Source organism: Myotis yumanensis, unplaced genomic scaffold, assembly GCF_028538775.1.
Source record: "Myotis yumanensis isolate MYYU_CA2020_CCGP unplaced genomic scaffold, mMyoYum1.0.hap1 SCAF_12, whole genome shotgun sequence".
NCBI classification, from domain to species: domain Eukaryota; kingdom Metazoa; phylum Chordata; class Mammalia; order Chiroptera; family Vespertilionidae; genus Myotis; species Myotis yumanensis.
Window position 1 is genome coordinate 59436089 of NW_027223763.1, and position 24556 is coordinate 59460644.

The 24556-nt window shown below is 41.0% G+C and overlaps 1 protein-coding gene across 1 annotated transcript in view; it reads left to right on the plus strand.

Annotated features, from left to right (window-relative positions):
• ADAMTSL1 (ADAMTS like 1) overlaps nucleotides 1-24556 on the plus strand; it is an 876403-nt gene that overhangs the window by 774367 nt on the left and 77480 nt on the right. Inside the window, exons 23-24 of the mRNA XM_070429962.1 lie at nucleotides 3856-3983; nucleotides 22542-22670. Of these exons, the coding sequence (XP_070286063.1) occupies nucleotides 3856-3983; nucleotides 22542-22670 (257 nt within the window). The remainder of the gene's footprint in view (nucleotides 1-3855; nucleotides 3984-22541; nucleotides 22671-24556) is intronic.

Sequence of the window (24556 nt, forward strand, 5' to 3'; positions counted from 1 at the left end):
GGTCCAAGAAACCTTATTTCAAATCCTGACTCTGCCATCAAATTACTACAGACCCTTGAGCTAAAGAGTTCAGTTTTGTGAATATAAATAATTTATAAGTATATATGCAATACATGACAAATTTAGATTTTGTCCCATGTAGATTTTGTCTCAAGACAATATTTAAAACTGTTTTTATGAAGACAGATACTTAAGCTTTTTTATCTTTGTATAGACAGTTTACAGAATAAAAGAATATACAAATGCTGGTCTCAAGACCCAGATTCCTTTCCATTTCCACTGTTCCCATCCTAGTTAAGACACATGGTTTTGTGCCTGGTGTCATGGATCTCCTCCCTTCTCCTTGCCAACTTTGTGAGCATTCTTCTCCAGGCATTAGACAGGCAGAACACACTATGGCTCACTCAGTAGCACCAGGGCCTGGAGGAACTCATGCAGCTACAAAAGCTAACACCCGTCTAAAACCATAGTTGGTTCAGGCCCATTGGGGAAGAGAGGTTTACATCCTCTGCATGCGATCAGGCAAGGGCAGTAGTTCTATAGCAGTGGTTCTCAACCTTCTGGCCCTTTAAATACAGTTCCTCATGTGTGACCCAACCATAAAATTATTTTCCTTGCTACTTCATAACTGTAATGTTGCTACTGTTATGAATCTTAATGTAAATATCTGATATGCAGGATGGTCTTAGGTGACCCCTGTGAAAGGGTCATTCGACCACCAAAGGGATCGCGACCCACAGGTTGAGAACCGCTGTTCTATGGGGAAAACATGATCTGTGAATATGAAGATCTAATCGGTTGTCTAGGGGGAAATTGGCCAATATCATATGACTCTTGCTTCTTTCTCAAAATCTTCTCATCCTCATCCCCTCTTCACAGTTAAGCCTCCATTCAAAGTGTCCAACATTATCAATGGAAGGGTCACTGAAATACCAAAAGTTGGTCTGGAAGTACCTTATCAAGCTCATTTTAACAGTTCCCTCTGCTAAGTAGGAAAACATACTTCAACTGGGTTTTAGACATTGATAACCTGAAATGCAGGGAGGTGAAGGGATTTGCCCATGGTGATTACGTAAATCATAGCAGGACCAAAATAAAGTTCGGTAGACCTGCTCTGAATGTTCAGTTCAAAAACTCTTTCTGTAGAGGAGAGAGAGAGTGCCAGTTTTAGGGAGGCAACTGTCCTGGTGGACTTGGAAATTTAACAAATTTTAATCCATGCCTTTTGAGTGTGATAAAATTGAACAATTATCTACTAAGTTCTGTTATCCTGAGTAGTGAGTTATATTTAAATTTGCCTAAACCTGCTGTCCTTATTTTCATTTGGAAATTGTTATGGAGGCATACATGTTCCTGGGACATCATAAAGTTTTAAATAATAAAGTCAATTTGTAATTTTTCAGGTCTAAAACAGCCTGAACATCTGAGATTTGGAAATAATACTCTATTATATCTTTTAAGATACCTTTAGAACACAGTGACATTATTACTTAAATATTGCATGGCTTACCAAAGATAAGTAAATTGTATAGTCATCTTTCTCTTATTAGTTCCTTTGAAATAAACTAACAGTGAACATGTGATTATTTGAGACAAAACACCTAATAGCTGATGGATGAGTGACTGAATGGCTGGATGAGTGCTATCACAGTCTCTCCTGGCCCCTCTGTCGTCCCTCAACTCTGGTTCAAGGCCACAAAAGCTTGACTGTCCCCAGTAATCGCAGTGATGGTCTGGAATGGCACTGATGCAAACACAAACCATCCAAGGTTTTCTATTTCTTTCCCCGGTTTTTGATTGTATCTGCCCATGTGTAACTAGATTGGAGATTGATGTAAGCCTTGCTTTTTCTCTTCCCTGCCTTCCCTGAGATAGGAGGTAAGAATAAGCAATGCAAAAAAAATAATAATAATAAATAAGCAATGCAATAGGCCCAAGGCCAAAAGTAGTGCTGAGGGGGCCTGATTCGGTGCCAGACTCCTCAACCACCTCAGAAAAATTAAGAGCTCACTAGAGGCTGTGCCAAACTGTAAATGCCATAGAGTGTAGAGCAGTAGTTCTCAACCTTCTGGCCCTTTAAATACAGTTCCTCATGCTGTGACCCAACAACAAAATTATTTTCCTTGCTACTTCATAACTGGAATGTTGCTACTGTTATGAATCATAATGTAAATATCTGATATGCAGGATGGTCTTAGGTGACCCCTGTGAAAGGGTCGTTCGACCGCCAAAGGGGTCGCGACCCACAGGTTGAGAACCACTGGTCTAGAGCACTACTGAAGAAAGAAAAGAGTTGTCAAGTGGGGAGAATGTGTTGCTAAGGCAGGAGAGCCAACTCCCTGTCTTCATTTTATCACCAAGTCTTGTGAGTTCTCCTGAGATTTTTTTAAAAATATATTTTATTGATTTTTTACAGAGAGGAAGGGAGAGGGATAGAGAGTTAGAAACATCGATGAGAGAGAAACATCGATCAGCTGCCTCCTGCATAACCCCCACTGGGGATGTGCCTGCAACCAAGGTACATGCCCTTGACTGGAATCGAACCAGGGACCCTTGAGTCTGCAGGCCGACGCTCTGTCCACTGAGCCAAACCAGTCAGGGCTCTCCTGAGATTTTTATGGGTTTTTTTCCCTTTCCTGAAAAACATCCCCTGCTACCTGCTTGCCTTCTAAGAATGGATATTAATATGTTAGGCAACCAGATCTTTGAGCCTTTTGAAACTAGGGAGTTGAAAATAATCACAGAGGTAGAAATGACTGACTCTAATAGTGCAAAATCCAACTCTAAGCCATTTCTGTGCTGTTGGATGATTTATCAACCTAAGGCCCCGCCAGGTCTGAGTACTGGATCTCTGAGCTTCCCACTGTGTCCTCCTCAACTGCCCTCTGGATCCTCACCTCCACAAACACATTCCAGTTATCATCAGCCTCACCAAGTCACCAAGATATCAGCTTCAAGTCACCCTTAATCATTAATCTGCCTCACTGCCATGATGTAATAGTTAGTTCTTGTAAGTGGTCTAAGTCAAGAGAAGAAAAAATAGGAGACGGGTTTTGAAGTCCATGTGGTAGGCACCCACAATTTGATTCTTGTCATTCTTTTCAAGTAAAGCAAAGAGTCTGAACTAGTGATTATTCTGGAATAGTCTACATGACCCCAAAGGGCAGGCATTGCCTTCATTCTACTGGGCACCTCCTCTACAGAGGGCCCTCTGCCAAATATTGTGGGAACTAAAATAATAAGTAAGATCTGAGTTTTGTGCCCATAATGTTTGCAGACTAATGGGTACAATAGATGTACATAAGACTACCTGAAATGGAGAGGTAATTACTTATATCATTGCCTTCCAATGTACACATCAAGATCCTCTCATTGATATGTGATTTTTGGCTTCCTCTCTCCCTTCTCCAAGCCTTGGCTCTTAGGGGATTACCTCTCTTGTTTATATTAACAGATGCCTTTCTTCATATCTGGAAGCTCTATTTCTCCCATCCAACTAAGCCCCATTCCTCCTTTATAATACTGCCTTTTCCTTAATACTTCCCCAGATCCATCTGCAGCATTCATTCTCCCTCTCCTCTCACCCCTGAGGTGCATTCTGTGTATTTAGGACACATGTGCTGTCTGCTCCCACTGGTAGCATTTAGATCAAGTAGTCAACAAGCAGCATAAGCAGTCAAAACCTCCTTATTCGGAATCCCAGCAATCACAGTGGAAAGAGAGCCTGGGTTCCTGAGTATCATTTTGTTAAAACAGGATTCTGAATGTTCCTTGGGTTCCCTCCTGCTTTACCAATATTGATTTCCAAAAAGGACTCAACTGACCTGGCCTACATGTTTCTTTCTGTTGTTCCAGGATTCTTCTACAACCAGATGATTCCTTACAGATCCTGGCACCAGTGGAAGCTGATGTGGGTTTCTACACTTGTAACGCCACAAACGCCTTGGGATATGACTCTGTCTCCATTGCCGTAACGTTAGCAGGTAACGTGGAAATCCCTGTTCGGTTCAGTTCAGAAACCATTATTGGGTGGGTGCCTCCAATGTGCCAAGCAGGACCAGGGACACATAGACAAATGAGATCCATGCCCTGCCTTCAGGAAGCTTATAATCTGTAATTATAATTAAAGGAAGGTGATGTATAGGAGGAGGTAGAATGAAATAAGTACTCTAACTGATAACCAAAGAGTGTGCAAAGACATTTCATTCCATCGGGAGGTCTTAGAGTTAGGATGAGTGGAATTTTTATAATCAGAGATAGGGAAAATATTCCAGACAGAAAGAACATGAGAAAAGGAGATGTGCACAAGTAAGTAGCATGTTGGGAAACGTAATTGTGACCTAAGATTATTTACTGCTCTTTTGGGATCCTGTCAATTTCTCCTCGTTACACCTGTTGCAAAGAAGACCTTAAGACCCATGGGGAATTAGAATTCTGTGGTCACAGTCTGAGCCAGGAGTGTTCTGATTCTGTTTGTTTTATTTTGTTTTCAACCTCTTGCTCTAATGCACCTGCCAATGCTTTGCCTTTACCCAAGTGTTATGCAAAACATTCTACACAGGGTGAGTTAAGAAAATCAAGATTCAGATTACAGTGTCTCCAAGGTTGTGGTCTTACAGTAGTGCACTTTTATAAAACCTCTTTTATTTAGGACAAATCCTTGCCTTTGAAACTAAAGAAAACCTTAGATTCATACCAGTTGAACCAATGTCCTCATTTCTCAGTGGTCAGGCAACCTGAGGTCTACCAGCCACTCAGCGAGAGGGGGAGAGAAGAAGCAAACTGAGGTCTCCTAACTCCCAGCTCATTGTTCCCTCCATTTCCCACCTGATCCTACCCAAATCGGATCCTTTTTCTCAGACCTGGGCCAGGCAGTCTTCATGGCAGTGTGTTTCATGTGTTTGTTTTTATTCTTTTCAATTGTTGCTTCCAACAGATGATTCAGTAGATGCTAGAAAAGCCAACATCACCCCACACTGACCTCATCGGTCCATGCTGGGATTATGTTGTCACACTGTTTTCCAGTCACACATGCTACTCCCTGGCATATCTGTTCAGCAACAGTATTTCTGCCCCTGTGACCTAAAGCTGCTCTGAGAAGGGCCCTTTAGCAGGAGGCTTTGCAGAGAAGATGAAAGTCAACAAGGAATAAGGCAAGCTAAGGAGCCTTGGGTAGATTAAAGGCTGATATTATTAATGCCTATTTTTTTGTGAATAGAACATTTGCGTTTCTCCTAATGTATTCCAGTCACCAGCTTTATCCCCCTCTTTAATACAGAGTCCAGATGCTCAGCACCAGTCTTGTTAAATCTCTTCTGCCTTCCACCCTCCAGCCTCCCTTAGCAAGGGCACTGCTGACATCCTTCCAATTGAGGGCAAACAGTGGCTCTTAGGGGATTACCTCTCTTGTTTATATTTATCCAGATACCATTCAGCTCTGTCACAAACTCAATGCCCTTTGTTTACCTGCATTTAATACGATTAATGGAAACCTGTCTAGAATTAAGCAAGGCAATTGAAACATCAGGCCTGTCTTCAGTTCTTTGAAGAGGAGCTATTGGAGGCTGCCAAAAGGTTCAAAGCCAGGGAAGTGAGACAGCAGCCAGAGAGGCACCAGGGAAGGGGGGGAAAGGGGCTGCCTGGTGAGGTAAGTCACAGACCCCACCCCAAGGCTTAGGGCGCTGCATCCTGTGCTGCAGTGGTGGGGTCTGTGCACATCTGCTGGCAGATCTGCCACACAGTGCCTCGAAAAATTAAGGCTCAGTCGTATACTTTGCCTTAAGATTGTGTTCGTGTCTTTACCTGGGATTCTCATATATCCCTGTGTCAATGTCTACACTCACAGTATTAAGGGGCTCACCAGCTACTGTTCTGAGCATACTCTCCACCAAGTATTACCAACATGTAGCAATAAATAAGACCCGAGCTTTGTGCCCCTTAACGTTCACAGACGAGTGAAGGCAGTAGATGCATTCATGGCTACCGAGAATCAAGAGGTTACAATTTCCTTCAAATGACATCAAGATCCTGCGTAGCACTGTATAACATGTAACCTAAAATAACCCAAATTGGGGAGAGGGGGGTGTGCATTTCTAAGTTTGATTACCAATTATACTGCTTATTAGCTGTGTGATCTCGAACAAAGTGTAAAACCTCGTTGGGTCTTTGTTCTCATCCATAAAAATGAAATTAATAATATTTTATAGGATTGTTGTGATGTTAAATAAGATTGCATGTGTGAAAAAGCACTTAGCCCAATGCCAGGCACATAGTTCACACTCAATAAATGTTTTCTGTTTTTTCTCTAGCTTTTCTAAAATGAAACACATCCTGAAAGCAATTCTAAAATGTGTAAAACATTAGCTCAACTTTGCTCCCACGTATTTTTCACTAGAAGTCTTCACACTGAAATTTTTCGAGTATGAACTTAGGAGCTGGTTCCGCTCACTTGCAATCAGTTCCTCATGGTAAATCTCCGTGCTTCTGTGCTTTTAATGACATTGCAGAGTTTTCCTTACCTTCTAGTTCAGTGGCGGGGCGGGGTGGGGGTGGGGGGCGTTGTTTTGAGACTCAAAGTGCTCGTGTGTTCCCATGATTTTGTAAGGAATGTATGGACTTTGGTCTTGCCAATGCACCTGACTTGACCAGATGCAGGGAAATTTGTTCATAATAATTCACAGGAGCAGGCATAGCATAGCAATTAAACCTGCGGGCTCTGGAGCCTCATAGTCTGGATTTGAATCCCGGCTCTGTCACTTCCCAGCTATATAACCCTGAGCAACTTCTTTATATTCTCTGACTCAGTTTCTTTATTTTAAAATGGTGATAATAACAGTGCTTGACCCGGAGGGTTCTGGTAGCGATTAAATGCATTCATCATGTAAAATGCTTGTAACTGTGCCAAGCCTATAGCAAGCATTCAATATTTATCAGCTATTATTATTATTATTGTGAGAATAATGCACCAAACAAAAGCCAAGTTATTTTTACAGTCTGGAATATTCTTTTCAAGAGTCCTTTGTAGAGTGCCTGTGTGTATCTCAGCCTCTCCATGTCTCGGTGTCAACTGGAAAGATTGAATTAGCCTTCTTAAAAGTGGTTGGAGTGCCAGGATTCAGAGCAAGGGAGGTGGCTAGTGACAAGGCATATTTCACATAGACCACAGAAAGGGAGGCCTGCTGAGCTCTCCCTGCTCCACAGCTAGACCTCTCCTCTGCCCCATCCTCTGACTTGAGTGAGTTGCCACTTCTGCTCTCAGATGCATTGTAGGGCCATTGCTACTCTCCCCACAATTTGTATTTAAACATGTAAACACCATTTCGTTTCAGACATGCCAATACAGTCAAACCTTCCTTTCTCTGCTCTCTTTGGGCCTGTGAGATATTGTCTTTTGTGCCTTTTGCTTCTCCCCAAACTCATCCATTATGTACTGATTTTATCTTCTAAGTCTCAGAGCTTTGAGAGTACTTGGCGAGTGTTTCTCGGAATGGAGATGTTTCCCTGTCTCCATGGTTTAGGACATTTACAGCCATGTAGATTCAGTGGCCCAAAATTCCTTTCTGTCCTAACTTGACTTAATGGACTGCCTGTTTCACTGCTCAGAATATAGATGAGACTAACGTACAGTAGAGTGGAGGAGGGAGTGTAAGAATATCATCAAAACGTCACCTACCTAACATTTTGAGGTACTGATTACTTTGTGTCCAGGGCAAAAAACAGTACTGAGTAAAGGAGAGTTTCTGGTGTGTACAAAGATCGGCACAAAGATTGGAGAGCCATCTTGACTAGTCAGACCCAACACTCCACCAGGTTGCTCAGAAATCTTCTAAGTCTTAATGGTGTGGGCGGCATTTTGAAGGAAAGCAGTAGTATCCTGGTAAATTGCTTCAGTCTGGATCAGTGGAGTTTAGCTCTACTTACCAATGCAGATGAAGCCTGTCCAGGTGTGGAACATTGATGAAGTCATAGCCAGAAGGGAAATGTTTTTGGTTGTCATTGATTTTATAAGATCACAAAAAAGATACTGTAAGGCCTGCCTGACATCATCAATGGAGAATGAGGAGGAGATGAGGGCTGAGGGATGAGCATAGCTTTCATTGAAAGGAGAGAACCCAGATGAGCTCATTCAAAGTTTTCACAGGAAAGGAGAAACAGAAAATTTTCTCCTTTCCTGGCATGTTTTTCTGCTTTTTTATGAGTTGAATAGCTGACACATATTGTGTCTAATAAAGAGATCACAGAAACCTCTATGGGCAAATAAAAATAAAAGGCAGTTGTTTCTGAAATTCTTTCTCTTGCCCTTCCCCGCCATGATTTAGCAGCTGCAATAAAAAGCAAGCAAGTTTGTAAGCTATTCATAATGGAAGTCATTTCGAATTGGCATTTCTGGATTTTTCATCCAGCAATTCTGCTAACCAGAGGGGAATTTTGCTTTACAGGGAGTTTTAGACTCAGAGAGGGCCTTGTCACCAGTGGCAATGACTGACAAAGGAAGGTTTACTCTGGCACACTAGATCAGAGGGAGAGGCAGACAAGTTTGGCCATGTTCCTAATGGTACTCTGAATAACAGGCTCATTAATGGCCATTGACTGATTCAAGCTGCCATCAGGGGACCTCATTATCTGATAGAATACTGAGTAACCAAGGCCTTTAAGTTTTCCTCAATACATACACATGTATAGTATGCCCACTAAAGACTAGCTATTATAGAACTTGGATTAAATGGATAAAATTATAGCAAGAGGATCCAACTTACTCTATTTCCCAGTAGACTACAGGAGACAAACAGGAAGTACAAATGGTACAAGCTAGCTCATCTCAAATTCTGAAAGAGCAGTTCCCACAACTACCCAATGGAGTGAGGGAAGAGCGGGTGGTTGGACAGCTAGTGGGACATACCATATCCTCGATGAATTGTTTCTAGGAGAGGTGCAAAATCACGCAGCTGTCCTAGGTATGGGGTCCCCTGTCTAGAACTCTGCAGTGGAACATGCCAAAGCAGTTATGACAGCACCATTTGCTGATTTCATCTTTTGAGGATTCATCGACTTCACTTGAATAATTAGAAGAAATAACCTGAGTAACCTGACTCGTGACATTGGCAAAGCATATCTTGGGAAAATGGATGGAGAAGAGGGAAGCAAGGCAGCTGGGAGCTAAGCCCCACCCACCTCCTTAGGTACTAAGGGCCCTGCTATATACTAGTATATATCTCAAAGACACACTGACAAATTACAAGGGCAAGGAAATTCCAATTCCTTCTCAGTTTCTGTGCAAGATAATTAGTAGTCACAATGTTGACCCTGAATCATTAAGAAATGGTCAAATCAGGTTAAAAACTACTTTCCTGCTGTATCCATGTATAATTTAGATACCATAAAATTCGCTCATCGTAAGTATGCAATTCAGTGATTTTTTTTTTCCAGCAAATTTTTCCAAAAAAAATTTTAGTGATTGTCTAGCCATCACTACAATCTAAGGTGCTGTGTGTTTTTTAAATCTTTATTGAGGTATAGTTCACATACTATGACAATTCAGACATTTAAAGTATATAATTCAATAGCTTTTAGTACATTCAGAGTTGTGCATCCAGCAGCATACTTAATTTTAGAGCGTTTTTATCATCCCAAAAGTAAACTCCACACTCCTTAGCCATCACTCCCCACCCCACCCCACTTCCACCTCTAGGCAACCTCTAATATACTACGTCTCCATAGATCTGCCCATTCATCATGCAATACATGGTCCTTTGTTACAGGCTTCTTTCACTTAGCATAATGTTTTCAAGGTTCATCTGTGTTAGAGCATGTATGCTACATTCCTTTCTATGGTGAAATAATGGTCCATTGTGTGACTGTACCACATTATATTCATCACTCATCAGTTGATGGGTACATAGGTTGTTTCCACTTTGGGGCCATTAGGAATAATGCTGCAATGAACATTCACGTGCAAATATTTGTGTGGACATATGTTTTCATTTCTCTTGGGTATACAGGCATGGGCAAAAGTAGGTTTACAGTTGTTCATATGGAAAATAATACATTAATTACTAAATAATAATACATGAATAAACTCAGTTTCACATGCTCATAGCTGTAAGCCTACTTTTTCCCACCCATTGTATAAAACTGAAAGTGGAATAGCTGAGTCATGTGACACATTTATGTTAAACTTTTTGAGAAACTGCCAGTTATGTTCCAGAGTGGCTGTACACTTTCACATTTCCATCAGCAATGTCTGAGGGTTCCAGTGTTTCTATATTATCCCAACATTTTTTGCCTATTTTTTTTTATTCTGGCCATCCTTATAGAAATGAAGTGATGGTTCATTGTGATTTTAATTTCTATTCCCCTAATGACTGATGATGTCCAGCATCTTCTCAAGTGCTTATTTGTCATGTATATATCTTCTCTGTTGTAGTGATGGCTTTGGTGATATAAAGACAGGGCATATTGCCTGTGTATTCGTTTTTATTGCTGCCATAACCAATTACCAAAAACGTCGGTTGTTAAAACAACACAAATATGTTATCTTACAATTCTGGAGGTCAGAAGTCCAGTATAGTCTCACCAGGATAAAACCAAGATGTCAGTGGGCTGCGTTCCTTTCTGAAAGCTCTGGGGAGAAAGCTTTTCCTGCTCATTTGGGCTGTTGGCAGAATTTAGTTCCTTGTGACCTAGGACTGTGGCCCCTGTTTTCTTGCTGGCTGTACACTGAGCTTCTAGAGACGGCTGTATTCCTTAGCTCGTGGTCCTCTTCCCCATCTTCGCTGCTAGCAATGGTGTTGCCTCTCTGACAAACTCTTCTGCCTCTGTCTTCTGATTTTAAAAGCTTAAAATAAAACTTTTTTTAATTTTTAAAAAGAGCTTATGTGATTATACTAGGCCCATATAGATAATGTAGGACAGTGGTTCCCAAACTTATTTGGCCTACCACCCCCTTTCCAGAAAAAAATATTACTCAGCCCCTGGAAATTAATTTTTTTTAAATTTTAATAGCAGTTACTCATCGCCCCCAAATGCACCTGTGGCCATCACCACCCCCCCTGGATCGCTGCAGCGCCCACCGGGGGGCGGTAGCACCCACTTTGGGAATCACTGATGTAGGATAACCTCTTATTTTAAAGTCAGCTCATTAGCTACCTTATATTCCATCGGTACCCTTAGTTCTCTTTTGCCACGTAATCTAACATAGTCACAGGTTCCAGGGATTAGGGTGTAGACATCCTTGGAGGGCGATTATTCTGCCTGTCACACACTCTGTCTGAACAGCACAGCTTACTTTCATCTGACTATTGCCAAAGAAAAATGCAAGTCTAATGTTGATAGACCTTCCAATTTTTCCAAGTAAGCTAAACCAAAACACACACACACACTTTTTTGTAATCACCCCATTTTTAAAGTGAGCCCAACTAGTTTTAAATTTTTAATAATTCTTTTCAGGCTAACTTGTCTGTGTCCTGAACATGAACTGGAAGCTACCAGTGCCCTCTGGTTAAATCTTCCATTTTCTGTGTTCTGTGCTCATCTATTCCATCTCATTTCCTAGATATGGTCAGAGTATTACTCAAAGTATAATAACAATCTTATTTTATTGGGTTACACTAACTAAAACCATGTAATGATTTGGATGGGAGAAGAATATTTGTTTTTACTATTACTAAAAAGAGGAAGATTGTTATAAAATAAGTAAGATTCTAGAGAAAGTATTTGTCTCATTGGAAAATTTAGAAGCAGATTTAGAACTGCAAACCTCTGTCCCTATTGTAAAAAAGAGGGCTTTTAAATCGATGCACACCGGGGTCTCTTTTAGACCTAAGAGTTCTACAGTCGCTAACATACAAATAAGGTACAACAATCCACTACCAGCTATCATCTCCCCTTACCTCAAAGTTTAACATTTGCAAATGTACTTCCTGTATATTTGGGAGAATAAAAGACTAGGTGGCCAAGTACAGCATTTGCAATATCTTGAAAAAATAACAGCTGAGAGGAAAGTTCTCAGCAGACAAGTGGGAGAAAAAGGGCCGAGTAAACAAAACTGGTTGAAAGGGCAAATGCTGACTCAGGAACCAGGAGGTGGAAACGAAGGAGACCTTGCAAGAGAAACAGCAGGACAGGATGGAGTTAAAATTTTTCTGAGCTACAAAATGTGAAAGGCATTTGGAAGGAGAACCAGACTAAAAAAAAAAAAAATCATGCATTTTAATATCACTATTATCTGTAACAAAGCCACTCTTGTTGAAATTGCCAGGTAGCTAGATCCTGAAAAGTATCTGGCCAGTAAGAAATGGTAATTGATTATTAGCAGTATCCATCATTAGTGGTTCAGTTGTATTAGATGTTGTTGTTGTTTATCAGTGTTTCATAGGTTCACAATGATTGTGGTCCCCTAAACTTAGCTCAGGAGGTTTTAAATTCTTCAACTGAGAATTCTCATTTCAGGGAGTTTTCACAGCTTTAACTCCAGTGGCCCTTGTGAGGAACCTATGTTCATTAATTATGTTGTAAGCAGAGGCCAGCATTTCTTAAGGCATCACTTTGATATTCTCACTGATTTTAGAGCATTGTCCATTGATTAAATCTGGATTTATACAATTTTATGCATTTATATAATATATAATTAAATTTAGATGTATATAATTTCTTAATTTTAGGTATTGAAGGTATGTGAGATTTATAATACCTCATTGCTGTATACGCAAATATCTTCATTAGTAAGCATCACTATCTGATTCACCTTTCTCTTGAAATGAGATTTGGATCTGCCATGGATAACACAACTGTTTTCTTGAGCAGTTTCATGGAAGTCACCAGGAAGTCAACCTGGCACACATTGAGTTTTGAGTCCTTAAAACTTGAGTCCTGGCCTCAGTGTGACTTTTTTTAATTGATTAGAGAAAGACATATATATATATATATCCTATCTAATAAAGAGAGAATATGCTAATTGACCCTCACGCCATCACAAAGATGGCAGCACCCACAGCCAATAAGGAGGGAATATGCTAATTGCTGCCCCGCCCTCAAAGAAGGCGACACCCAGTCCCCTCAGACTCACTGGGATGGCAGGCACCCAGCCACCCAGGGCCGCCCAAGTCTCAGGTAACCAGGGCCGGCTGAGGCTTGCGCTGCTGGCAGTGGCAGCAGCAGAGGTATGATGGGGCCATCGCCTTCCCCTGATCACCAGGTCACCTCCCGCCCCTGAGGGCTCCCAGACTGTGAGAGGGGGCAGGCTGGGCTGATGGACCCTCCCCCCCCTCCAGTGCATGAATTTTCATGCACCAGGCCTCTAGTATATATATAAATTTGTTGTTCCACTTATTTATGCATTCATTGGTTGATTCTTGTACGTGCCTTATCCGGGGATCAAATCCAACAACTTTGGTGCATTGGGACAATGCTTTAATCAAGTGAGCTATCCAGCCAGGGCCCCGTGTAACTTTTAAGCTCTCTGTGTCTGACCAGTTACTGGTACCAGTTTGGGGGAAATGCATTGTATTTAAATTATTTTTTCTAATTATTCCATATAGAAGTCGTTAAGTTCCTACTCACAGATTTGTTTCCTCTCCTCTTTCCTATCTTTTTCCTCTTTAAAGTTTTTTTCTGTGTGTTTTCTTTATCAGAAGTTCCCTACACTGTTTGCTGCTCATGGCGTTTTCTCTCTCATAGTGTTAGCATTATGATAGCCAACATTTATTCAAACAAACCTCATGCTGTGCTAAGACACCGTTCTAAGTAAGAGCTTGGCATGCACTGCGCTCATTCCTCTTAGCCATGGAAGTAGACAACTAAGGCACAAAGAGGTTAAATAACATTCCAGAGGTCACTCAGCTATTGAACTATGAGTCCAGACACCTGGCATGCAGGCTGTCACTTCTCATGGCCAGGCCCACTGCCCGCATCACTAGTTTATCATGTGTGCTGCTATCCAAGCTGCTCTAACCCAGAATCTGTACCTGAGCTATACTCCCAGAAATCTCTGCAATTGCTTAGTTTAGGTGTCACAGTCTCAACCTGTTTGCTATTGATGCGCTCTTTCTGGAGCTCTCAGTCATCGCCAACCCTGCCTGCTGCAATCCTTGTTTCTGCCATTGCCCAACGTCCAGGCATCTGCAACACGCTCACACACACACACACACACACACACACACACACGTCCTCGCACAGATCACCTCTAGCTGAGCAGTGAGAATCTGAAATTTCTGAAGTGCAATTTATTTTTCATGGTTAAGGATAGTAAAGAACCTTTTTAACTGATGTTTGTGACTCTTTCAGAGAATTGAAAGACCCGTTTGCTTCATTCCTTCAATAAGTTAACAAATATTAATTAAACCTGGATCAATTAGAATTGATTACTGTAACAAACAAAATCATAAATGCATGCTGGCTAACACATGATAGATTATTTCTTGCTCACATAAAGTCCAAAACCAATGATTGCATAGAGGGTTTTTGTGGTTCGGGTCCAGAAGTGGCACACTTCCTTTCTGCCCACATTCCATCTGCTAGGACTCGGTTCCTTTCCCACACCTAAGCAAAGGGGCTGGGAAATGACCTAGCTGTGTGCCTAGGAGGAAGTAGCAAAGGGTTTGGTGGATGGCAAATCAGTCTCAGGCATGGCATCTAACATGGAAGGCCCCATGCTGTTGAAAACACAGTTTCTATTAGCAGAGGCCTGGACTTTGGCCCTAAGAAAAAGATACTTATAATGCTTTCTATTCTTAGCTGAACTAAAAAAAAAAAAAAAAAAAAAAAAAATCCCTTCCATCTCCTCCTGCTCCTCTCTCAGTCACCTTTATACTGGGCCAGAGGTATTTTTCAAGCACACATGTTCAGAGTTTTCCCCACTGGGCCTTGGTCTTACCCAGAGCCACACATAAGGGAAAGAAGTGGGAGCCAGAGCCCAGAGCTTTGAGCAATTGCTCCTGGGGCTCCATCTGTCCCTGCCTGTCTCACCATTCATCATTACTCGGCCCTCAGGGTCAGGATAGTGCTGGGTTGACTCAACGCCTCTGCTAGCAAGGCATCAGGAGATGGCACTTCTTTGCATCATTGGATATTGATACCAATTTTTAGCTACATCTCAGGTTTGTCCTTGCTTACTAGTGAGGCTCTATTTCCCCTCTTCCATGTGACTTCTAACAGGAACCATATAATCCGAAAGCTAATGGGTACCGTATGATGAGGTCTGAAGGAATTGAACAAAAATGGTTCTCTTTATGCTTCCATTTCTGTGTCTGACTCTCAAAGGGTGTGATTCCACCTATTGGGCCTGACAAATTGAACAGCTTGCCTTTTTTCCATTTCCTTGTTTTGCTTAAATTTATACAGCTACAAAATTAGACATCTTCTGTGTATAGCGCTCATTCAACTATAACACAGATTTACAAATTAATGAAAGAGTAATCTACAAACCCTGTCAATTTCCAGAAATTAATTTAATCTGCTGGCTCATGCTGATTTGCAACGTGTACATAGTTATGACGGAGGAGGCACAGCTCCCAGAGGCTTTGTGATGAAGGCTCCGTGCAATTGGCCATTTTTTTGTTTTGTCTGATATGAGAGCCTATTTGGTGGCGCATGCCATGACTTTTGTTTAAGCATTCTCTTAGCACAAACATACAGTTTATCATTTCATTCCTCTGTGTCTCTATTTTTTTCTTCTTAGTTAACTTCCATAGTTAAAGTAACACTAGTTAATATGATTATAATCAAACACAAACACAGGCATGTCCTTACATGGCAGTACTCATTAGGTGATCATCCACATGATCTGCTATGGGCTTATTTTTGTTGTTGTTTTTAGTTGACCATTAAAATAAGAGTTCCAACTTGAAATTGTCTGATAGAGAACTAGTGGTCTCTCAAAATAAATCTCCTCAACTCCCACCAGGAACCAGAGAAAACCAGTTCAAGGGAAACAAAAACAATGTAATTCATTGATTATCAAACCTGGCTGCATATCAGAATCAACAAGGAACTTGTTAAAAAGAGAGATTACAGCTTCCATCCCGCCACCTGAGATGCAGGTTTAATAGGTCTAGAGTGGGACTCAATAACATATACAAGCTTTTTCTAATAAATGTAAGAGGACCAACTGATTACCAAACATTGTTTTCATTATAAATTTCTATTCATTATAAGTACTTGAATAACTTTATGCTTTGTCTTAACAATGGATCATGAAGGAATAAGGAGGTATAAGTAGCCTTTGCTAACACCAGCACCACTAGTGACAGGACAAAAGGCCATTACTTTTCAGCAAAAGCTCAATATAATTAATTAAGGGCTGGATTTAATTCAGTGACATTTGAATTTTATAGCTATACACTTGCAGCCATAAAAACCACCTTTATTATTAAAATTCCTATAGGAAAAATAACTTGGTAATTGTGAGTCTGAAACTCCTTGGTCCCTAACCTGCTTTTCCCCATTGGCACAGTTTTTATTACACAGTGAAGCAACCCAGCCCTTCACCCCCTTCCCTCTAGTAGCCGCCATACTGTTGTCTGTGTCTATGAGTTTCAGTTTTATATCCCACATACGAGTGAAATCATACGGTTCTTGGCTTTTTCTGACTGACTTATTTTACTTAGCGTAATGTTCTCGAGGTCCATCCATGTTGTTGCAAATGGCACTATTTCATCCTTTCTGATGGCTGAGTAGAATTCCATAGTATATAGGTACCACATCTTCTTTGCAGGGGCTGACCGGCAGCCCCTGAACGATGAACGAACAGATTACTCAGACACAGTCTGACTGTGAAAGAGAGGGCTAAGGGGCCCCTGGCTCTAGTGGCCAGAGCAGCCTCTATTGCTTGTCTCATTAGGCCTTTATTGGAATTTTTATCTTTAGGTACAGTCGGTAGGGTGAGTAATCTTGGGAGGACAGATGTATTTACACTGTCCTCTAGGCAAGGGCATCCAGGGATTAAGCATAAGGGTTTCAGTAAACACCCGGGAGTCTGCATATGTACAGGCTTGTTTGGAAAGGTCAAGGAATAATTAGGGCGCCGCCTTTGACATTCCCCTAAGTCTCCCCTAAGTTGGAATTCCAATAAACAGGGTGGGTGGCCTTCCACACACTTACCTTTTATCAGAATGTCGTCCTTACAAACTTTCCAAACAAGTTGCTTGTGCTCCCTTTATCTGGTCCTCTATCAAAGGACACTTTGGTTGTCTCCATGTCTTGGCCACCGTGAATAATGCTGCAATGAACATAGATGTGCATATATCTTTGTGAATAAATGTTTTTGAGTCATTTGGGTAAATACTCTCGGGAGAGGAATTGCTGGGTCATATGGTGCTCTATTCTTAATTTTTTGAGGAACCGCCAGAATGTTTTCCATAGTGGCTGTCTACATTCCCACCAGCAGTGAATTCGGGATCCCTTTTCTCCACAACTTCTCTTTTTAAGAATGAATTCCTAAAACTTCAAGCCGCTCAGATGAGCAGATGTTGGGGAGAAGGATGGTCATTTGCCTGTTAATTTCAGGGGCCTTCTTTTTTTTAGACAGTCTCACAAGATGCTGGATGTAAGAGTCATCCCAGTAGCCAATGCTTACAAATGCAAACCTGAAAGGAGTGAAGAGAAAGCATGTGAATAGATATTAGTACAGCGGTTCTCAACCTGTGGATCGCGACCCCTTTGGGGATCAAAGGACCCTTTCACAGGGGTCGCCTAAGACCATCGGAAAACACATATATAATTACATATTGTTTCTGTGATTAATCACTATGCTTTAATTATGTTCAATTTGTAACAATGAAAATACATCCTGCATATCAGATATTTACATTATGATTCATAACAGTAGCAAAATTACAGTTATGAAGTAGCAATGAAAATAATTTTATGGTTGGTGGTCACCACAACATGAGGAACTGTATTAAAGGGTCGCAGCATTAGGAAGGTTGAGAACCACTAGATTAGTAGGTTCCATCCAAGATCTATGGCTAAGTTCCCAGGAACCAGGTCAAGGATCCAGAAGAAAATAATCACCTCAAAGGGCCAAGAAATGTCCACTCAGTGCTCCATTTAAACAGACTCACTCATCCATCTTTATGTTCACAGACACTGCCCATCACGTTTCCATGTCTCACCTCTGTCCTTCCTCATATGGCTAATTCCTTTCCCAGAACCCCAAACAGTAAATAACCCTCACCCTACACTTCATATAGAAGACTTGCAACCATTTATTCACTCAGCAAATCACTGGCCAAAGCTTTTAGTCAGATAATTCTACTCAACCAAAAAGTTCTGTGTCCCGAGGAAAGGAAATTCAGAAACCTTTGGCAAACATCTATAACAACCGAAGTACTTCTGACTCTGTATTAGGTGCCAGTCATTCCACATCCCTTAAGGGCAGTCATCATGGGGAAACCAGGAACAAGTAAACAAACCAGCTACAACTTGGAAATTGCTATGGTAGCCTAAACTCTCTCTACCTTAGTCTACACTCTCAGGGGCTACAGCCTGGATTACAGTGGAAGTCTTCTGGGGACCATGAGTGGAACCACTGACAAATCATAGGAGGAGCCTGGATCCCAAAGGCCAGGCCACACCACTGTGTTCCTGGAACCTGCTCTATCTCTCAAAGGACATTTTTGGAGATAATAAATGCCTTTACCATTTGAAGTAAAGAGGATGGAGAAAAAGGAGGGACAGCTGTGTGACAGTTACGAGCAGGAATAAAGGATAAAAAGATGATGAAGAAAAGAAAAAGTATGAAAAGCAGTTATAAGACTCCAAATGGCATTGCTGAGTCACGGTTTTCTTCACAGTTAATGAAGGAAGAAACAGAACAAATACCATTGTAGAATGCCCGGCCTGTAAAAGGGTTGAGACAAAATTAAATCCATTTGACATACAAAAAATTAAGCTTTAGGTATGTGAAATGATCTCATGTGGACCCTTATTTCTCCACACTGCGCAATAAATGAGTTTTTCATTGTAATTTTGTGGTCATGTCCATGAAGTACCAGATTTTTATCCACAGATGATAAAGGCCTATTAAAATGTAATGTGCACAGAATTTCCACTTCCAGGAAGTGATGTGGATATACTTTTCCCTATTCCTCCTGCTAAATACAACTAAAATCCATGGACATCATATATAAAACAAACATAAGAAGACTGAAAAGTGGAAAGGAGAACGCAGACTGGCCAGGGACCTTGGGAACTGAGGAAAAACACATGACTTCCTTGAATTTCTTCTTCCCTCCTAAATTCCATCCTTGGAGCTGAAGAAGCCAGCCACCAGGAAATGCAATGGGAACTGGAAAAAAATTTGGGGGGGCGGGGGGAGCCCCAAGTAAAGCCTGCTCTCTTTACCCAAAGCACCAGCCAAGAGGCAGCCTAACGAGACAGAAAACTTTGGAAAACACCACTCTGCTCCAAACACCGCAGAAGACACTGTAGCCCACTGCCACTCACACCAGCAGAGGTGAGTGGGGAGCCTAGACTCGACCTAATCAGACTAACATGAGGTTCCCAACAACCCCATGGAGGCCACATCAGAGAAGACAGATTTCATCCCCACCAAGCATTATATGGAGACCACACGGAGCCTGGAGTTCCACCCTCACCCTGCGGTGCCCTCCTTACCCTCTCGTCTGCAGTGGTGTTAGAGACAGGACTTACACCGCCCTCCCCCCCCCCCCCCCCACACACACACACACAAGCCGTAACAAGGGCCCTCCCACAGCGGTGTCAGCAGAGACCATGTGGGGAGCCAGAAGCTCCACCCCTGCCCAGCAGTAACGCAGATTCCCCACTTAGGTGGCAGAGGAGGCCAAGTGGAGAACCTGGACTTGTACCTTCACTGGATAGTAATGAGATGGCACCTCCCTGCTCCCCGACTTGAGTGGTTTCGGAGAAGGCCATCTAACACAGAAGGTTTAAATAAGATCCAGTGTTGCTTAACATAATATGAAAATGTTCAGGTTTCAACTGAAAATCACTCATCACACCACTCTTATTCCACACAGTGCTGGAAGTTCTATCCAGTGAAATAATGCAAGAAAAGGAAATAAGAGGAATACAGATCAGACAGGAAGAAATAAAACTATTTGCAGATGAAATGATTGCCTACTTTGAAAATATCAAGGATCTACCTTTAAAAAGTCCTAAAACTAGCATGTGAGTTTAATAATGTCACTGGATATACAAAAATTAACAGATTTCTAGATACTAGCAATGAACACACAAATACTGAAATTAAAAATACATCATTTACAGTCCCTCAAAAAATACAAATTAATTAGGTATAAATCAAAGAAAATATATATAAGCTTTGTATGCTGAAAGCTACAAAACTCTGATGAAAGGAATTAGAGGAGATATAAAATAAAAAGATAGTGTTCATTGGTTGGAAGACTCAACACAGTAAAGATATCAGTTCTTCCCTAATTGATACACAAGTTTAATGTAATTCCTATCGAAATCCCAGCAAGATTTTATAGTTGTAGACAAGAATAATTTAAAATTTATGTGGAAAGGTCAAGACAATAGAATATCAAAAATGATAAAGTAGGAAGAATCAGCCTACCCAATTTCAAAATTATACAGTACAATATTTAAGAACCTGTGGTATTGATAGAGACACACATAGATCAGTGGAACAGAAGAGAGAACCCAGAAATAGATCCTCAAAAATATGTCCAACTGATTTTGACAAAGGTACAAAGCAACTTAAGGAAAGATAGCTTGTTCAATAAATGATAAGGGAAGGAGACAACTTTAGGTGGTGAACATACAATACAGTATACACATGCTGTATTACAGAATTGTACACCTGAAACCTATATAATTTTATTAACCAATGTCACCCCAATAAATTCAATTGAAAAATGTTTAATGCTAGAATTAACCACAGGCATACATGTAGCTTAAAAAATAAAAATAAATCAATAAATGGTGATGAAACAATTGGACATCCATAGGCAAAAAAACAAATTAACATTGATCTAAGTACCACACCTTATACAAAAATTAACCCAAAATGTATCACAGACTTAAATGCAAAATGTAAAACGATGAAACTTTTAGAAAAAGATAGGAAAAAATCTTCAGCATCTGGGTCTAGGTAAATAGTTCTTAGACATAACTTCAAAAGCATGTTCCAAGAAAGGAAAACTTGATAAATTGGACTTTATCAGAGTTAAAAAAAAAACAAACTTTTGCCCTGTGAAAGATCCTGTTAAGAAAATGAAAAGAAAAGCCTGATATCTAACAAAATACTAGTTAGTATCTAGAATATAAAGAACTCTGCCCATCCAGAGTGGCTCAGTTGGTTAAGCTTTGTCCTGTGCACCAAAAGGTTGCCATTTCAATTCCCGGTCTAGCACATCCCTGGGTTGTGGATTCAACCCCTGTTAAGGCACAGAGACAACAGATCAATGTTTCTCCCTCTCTCTCTCTCCCCCTCTATCCCTTTCTCCCTCCCTCCCTTCCTCTCTCTTTGTCCTAGGGTGAGGATTAAAAATTAATAAACTAGAATATAAAAAACTCTCAAAACTAAACATTAAAAAAATCCAAATAGAAAATGATCAAATGACATGAAGAGACATATTACCAAAGAAAATATACAGATGGCAAATAGATACATTAAAATATATTTGACATTATTTTTTTGGCATTTAAATGTATTTGACGTTATTAGTTATTAGAGAAATACAGATTAAAACCACAATGAGACATCACTACAGCTTTATTTGAATCGCCAAAGTCTGGAAACAACCGAAATGTCCTTCAACAAGCGAATGGCTAAAAAATTTGTGGTACATCCATAAACTACTCAGCAATAAAAGGGAGCAAACTATTAACATGCACAGCATGGTACCATGTGAGACCTGGCAGAATCTCCAGAATATTTTTCTGGATGGAAAAAAAAAGGATTCCATACTGTATGGTTGCATTTATATAACATTCTTTACGTAACAAATTTATAGACATGGAGAACAGATTAATGGTTGCCAGAGATGAAGGTGGGGTTAGGAATAGCATGAGGGATCCTTGTGATGATGGCATTGTTCTTTAGCTTAACTTTATCAGTGTCAATGTCCTGGTCATGATATTATACTCTAGTTTTATAAGATATCACCATTAGGTGAAACTGGGTAGAAGCTACACAGGATTTCTCTGTGCTGTTTCTTACAACTGCATGTTAACCCAGAATTATCTCAAAGTAAAAAGTTTAATTAAAATAACCAAGCTCCTAAAAAATCGAATGTATAGGGTCATTTGTGAATTTAATGATTAAAAAGGTACAAACCATCCGAACTTGTTGGACACCATCCTCTTATCCTCATATGCTTCCATCCTTGTTCTTTTTCCAACAGTTCTGTGGTAGGTAGGTGGGTGGGTAAGTAGATGGTTTTTATATTGTGCAGTTACAGTTTTTTCAAAGGAAAATATGATTCATGGAAAAAGTCTGGGTATAGCAGTAGTTCATTCTTCATTATCCCATGATTCAAGGGAATGCCTCAAGTCTATAGTCATTGCATATAAAATTTCACATTTCTCCCCATCTTCAGGAAAGCCATTAGTGAAAACATCACGAATGACTGTGCTCAACACCAAGGAGCCTGCCATCACAGTGGATATAGGAGGCACCATCAAAACAGTGCGGGGAGTGAATGTGACCATTAACTGCCAAGTTGCAGGTGAGAAATTTACTTATGTGTTAATTCATTTGTTCAGCTCTTAACGAAGCCCTGTGCTAAGGTGGGGATACAAAGATAAACATAAATTCTGTCCTCAGGGATTCAGGGGTAGCAGGAAAAGCATGGACCTCAGTCACTGAAACTGGAAAGTGCTATAGAGGTTTAAAGGAAGAAAGAAGAATTCTGACTGGGACAGATGAGATAGAAGAGGTGGTTTTTATCTCAGCCTTGCATACTGATAGAATGTGAATGTGCAAAGATGGAGCAAAGAGTGTTCCAAGTGGGAAAAGAGTGTGAGAAAATTCACGGAAGTAGGAAAGCCCAGGGACTGTCAAAGAACAGTGTGTTCTTTGGTCTGACTGGAGCCCAGGGTGCAGAAAGGGTGTGGAGGGGCTTAAGCTGGAGCAGGGTGGGCTGCACCTGCACCATGGGAGACCTCAAATGCTTGGCCAAGGAGTTTAGACCCAGGCAGATAGAAAGTGATCTTAGGGAGCATGCTTCCAGAGGAGTAAGCTGCCAGCAGTGCATAAAATGGGTGGAAGAATGGAAATACTGAAACAGCAAAGCCAGTTAAGAAGCCATCATAGTAATTTACAGGAGAGGTAGCAGGGGGCCTGACCTCAGAGCAGTGGTGGTGGGAAGGTAAGGAGTGCATAGCAGAGATAAGACCAACCGGAACCTGGAGCTTATCCATCAGAAGAGAGTAGGAGTCATTAACGAAAATAGCCAGCACGTAGGAGTTGTGAGACAGGCATTGCCCTTGGGTTGGCTTTGCAAACTCAGAGGCCAATAAGGACCAGAAAGTCACAGGGAAGTGGAGGAATAGTGGACAATAGGGTGAGGTGGCTCTGTTATCTTGAGCACATGCCTCCCAAGGCCTTCCTGTTGGTTATCTCTGCCCTAACAATCGGAAGAGGGAGGAAATAAAGTGTAGAGGATGGCTAGGAAGGTTTTTAAGGGCCACACTTGGAAGTAGTGCACACTACCTTTCACATTTCCTCCTAGTCATATGGCCACCCACAACTACAAGGGATGTTGGGCAGTGTAGCCTAGCTGGGTAGAAGGAAATTGGTTCTGTGAACAGCTACCCGTGACTGCACAGTCAGTATGGAGAAATTAGAAAGCGCAAAACCTCCTTTCCAGACCCCATTGTTTTCTAGAATTTCCAAGGCTGGCGTTTAAATTACTGTATCCTTTCCTTTTCTTGCACCTTTTCAAACTTACCATGTCGAGGTGCACCTTTCAGTGGACACCCGCCTTGAGATGTTGACAAGCTGCCACGGTGCAAGCAACCTTCCAAATAGAACAAGTAGTCTAGTTAACAAGAATATCCTGTCTGGTTTAAAAACAGAATATTAACACATCACCCTACCTGCCAGCTCAGTGGAGATTAAAGGCACTAATCCTCATAATCATATCAAATTACAACCCATTTTGGCCAGACTCATTTATTGATTCCTTCAAGCAACAGGGAGGGCATTGTATTGTTGATAAGATATGCCACAAAGGGGGAAAAGTAAAGGTAGGTTCTTTTCCTTTCCTTTTTTAGACACAATTCATACCAGGGAGTCCAGAGTATGAAGTCTAACCAAGTAACTTGTCAACAACATAGCTATGGACTTTGTTCTGTGGTTGAGTGTATTTTCTACCATTTTTCAGACATTTCTGACTATAGAATATACTGTTACATCATAACAAGCTAGAAAAAAAATCTCCCACAACTTAACCAAGTTTCTCAACAAGAAAAGAGCCTGGCTCAGTGGTTGAGCGTTGACCTATGAACCAGGAGGTCATGGTTCAATTTCCAGTCAGGGCACATGCTGGGGTCGATCTCCAGTTGGGGAGGGGGATGCAGGAGGCAGTTGATCAATGTTTACCTCTCATCA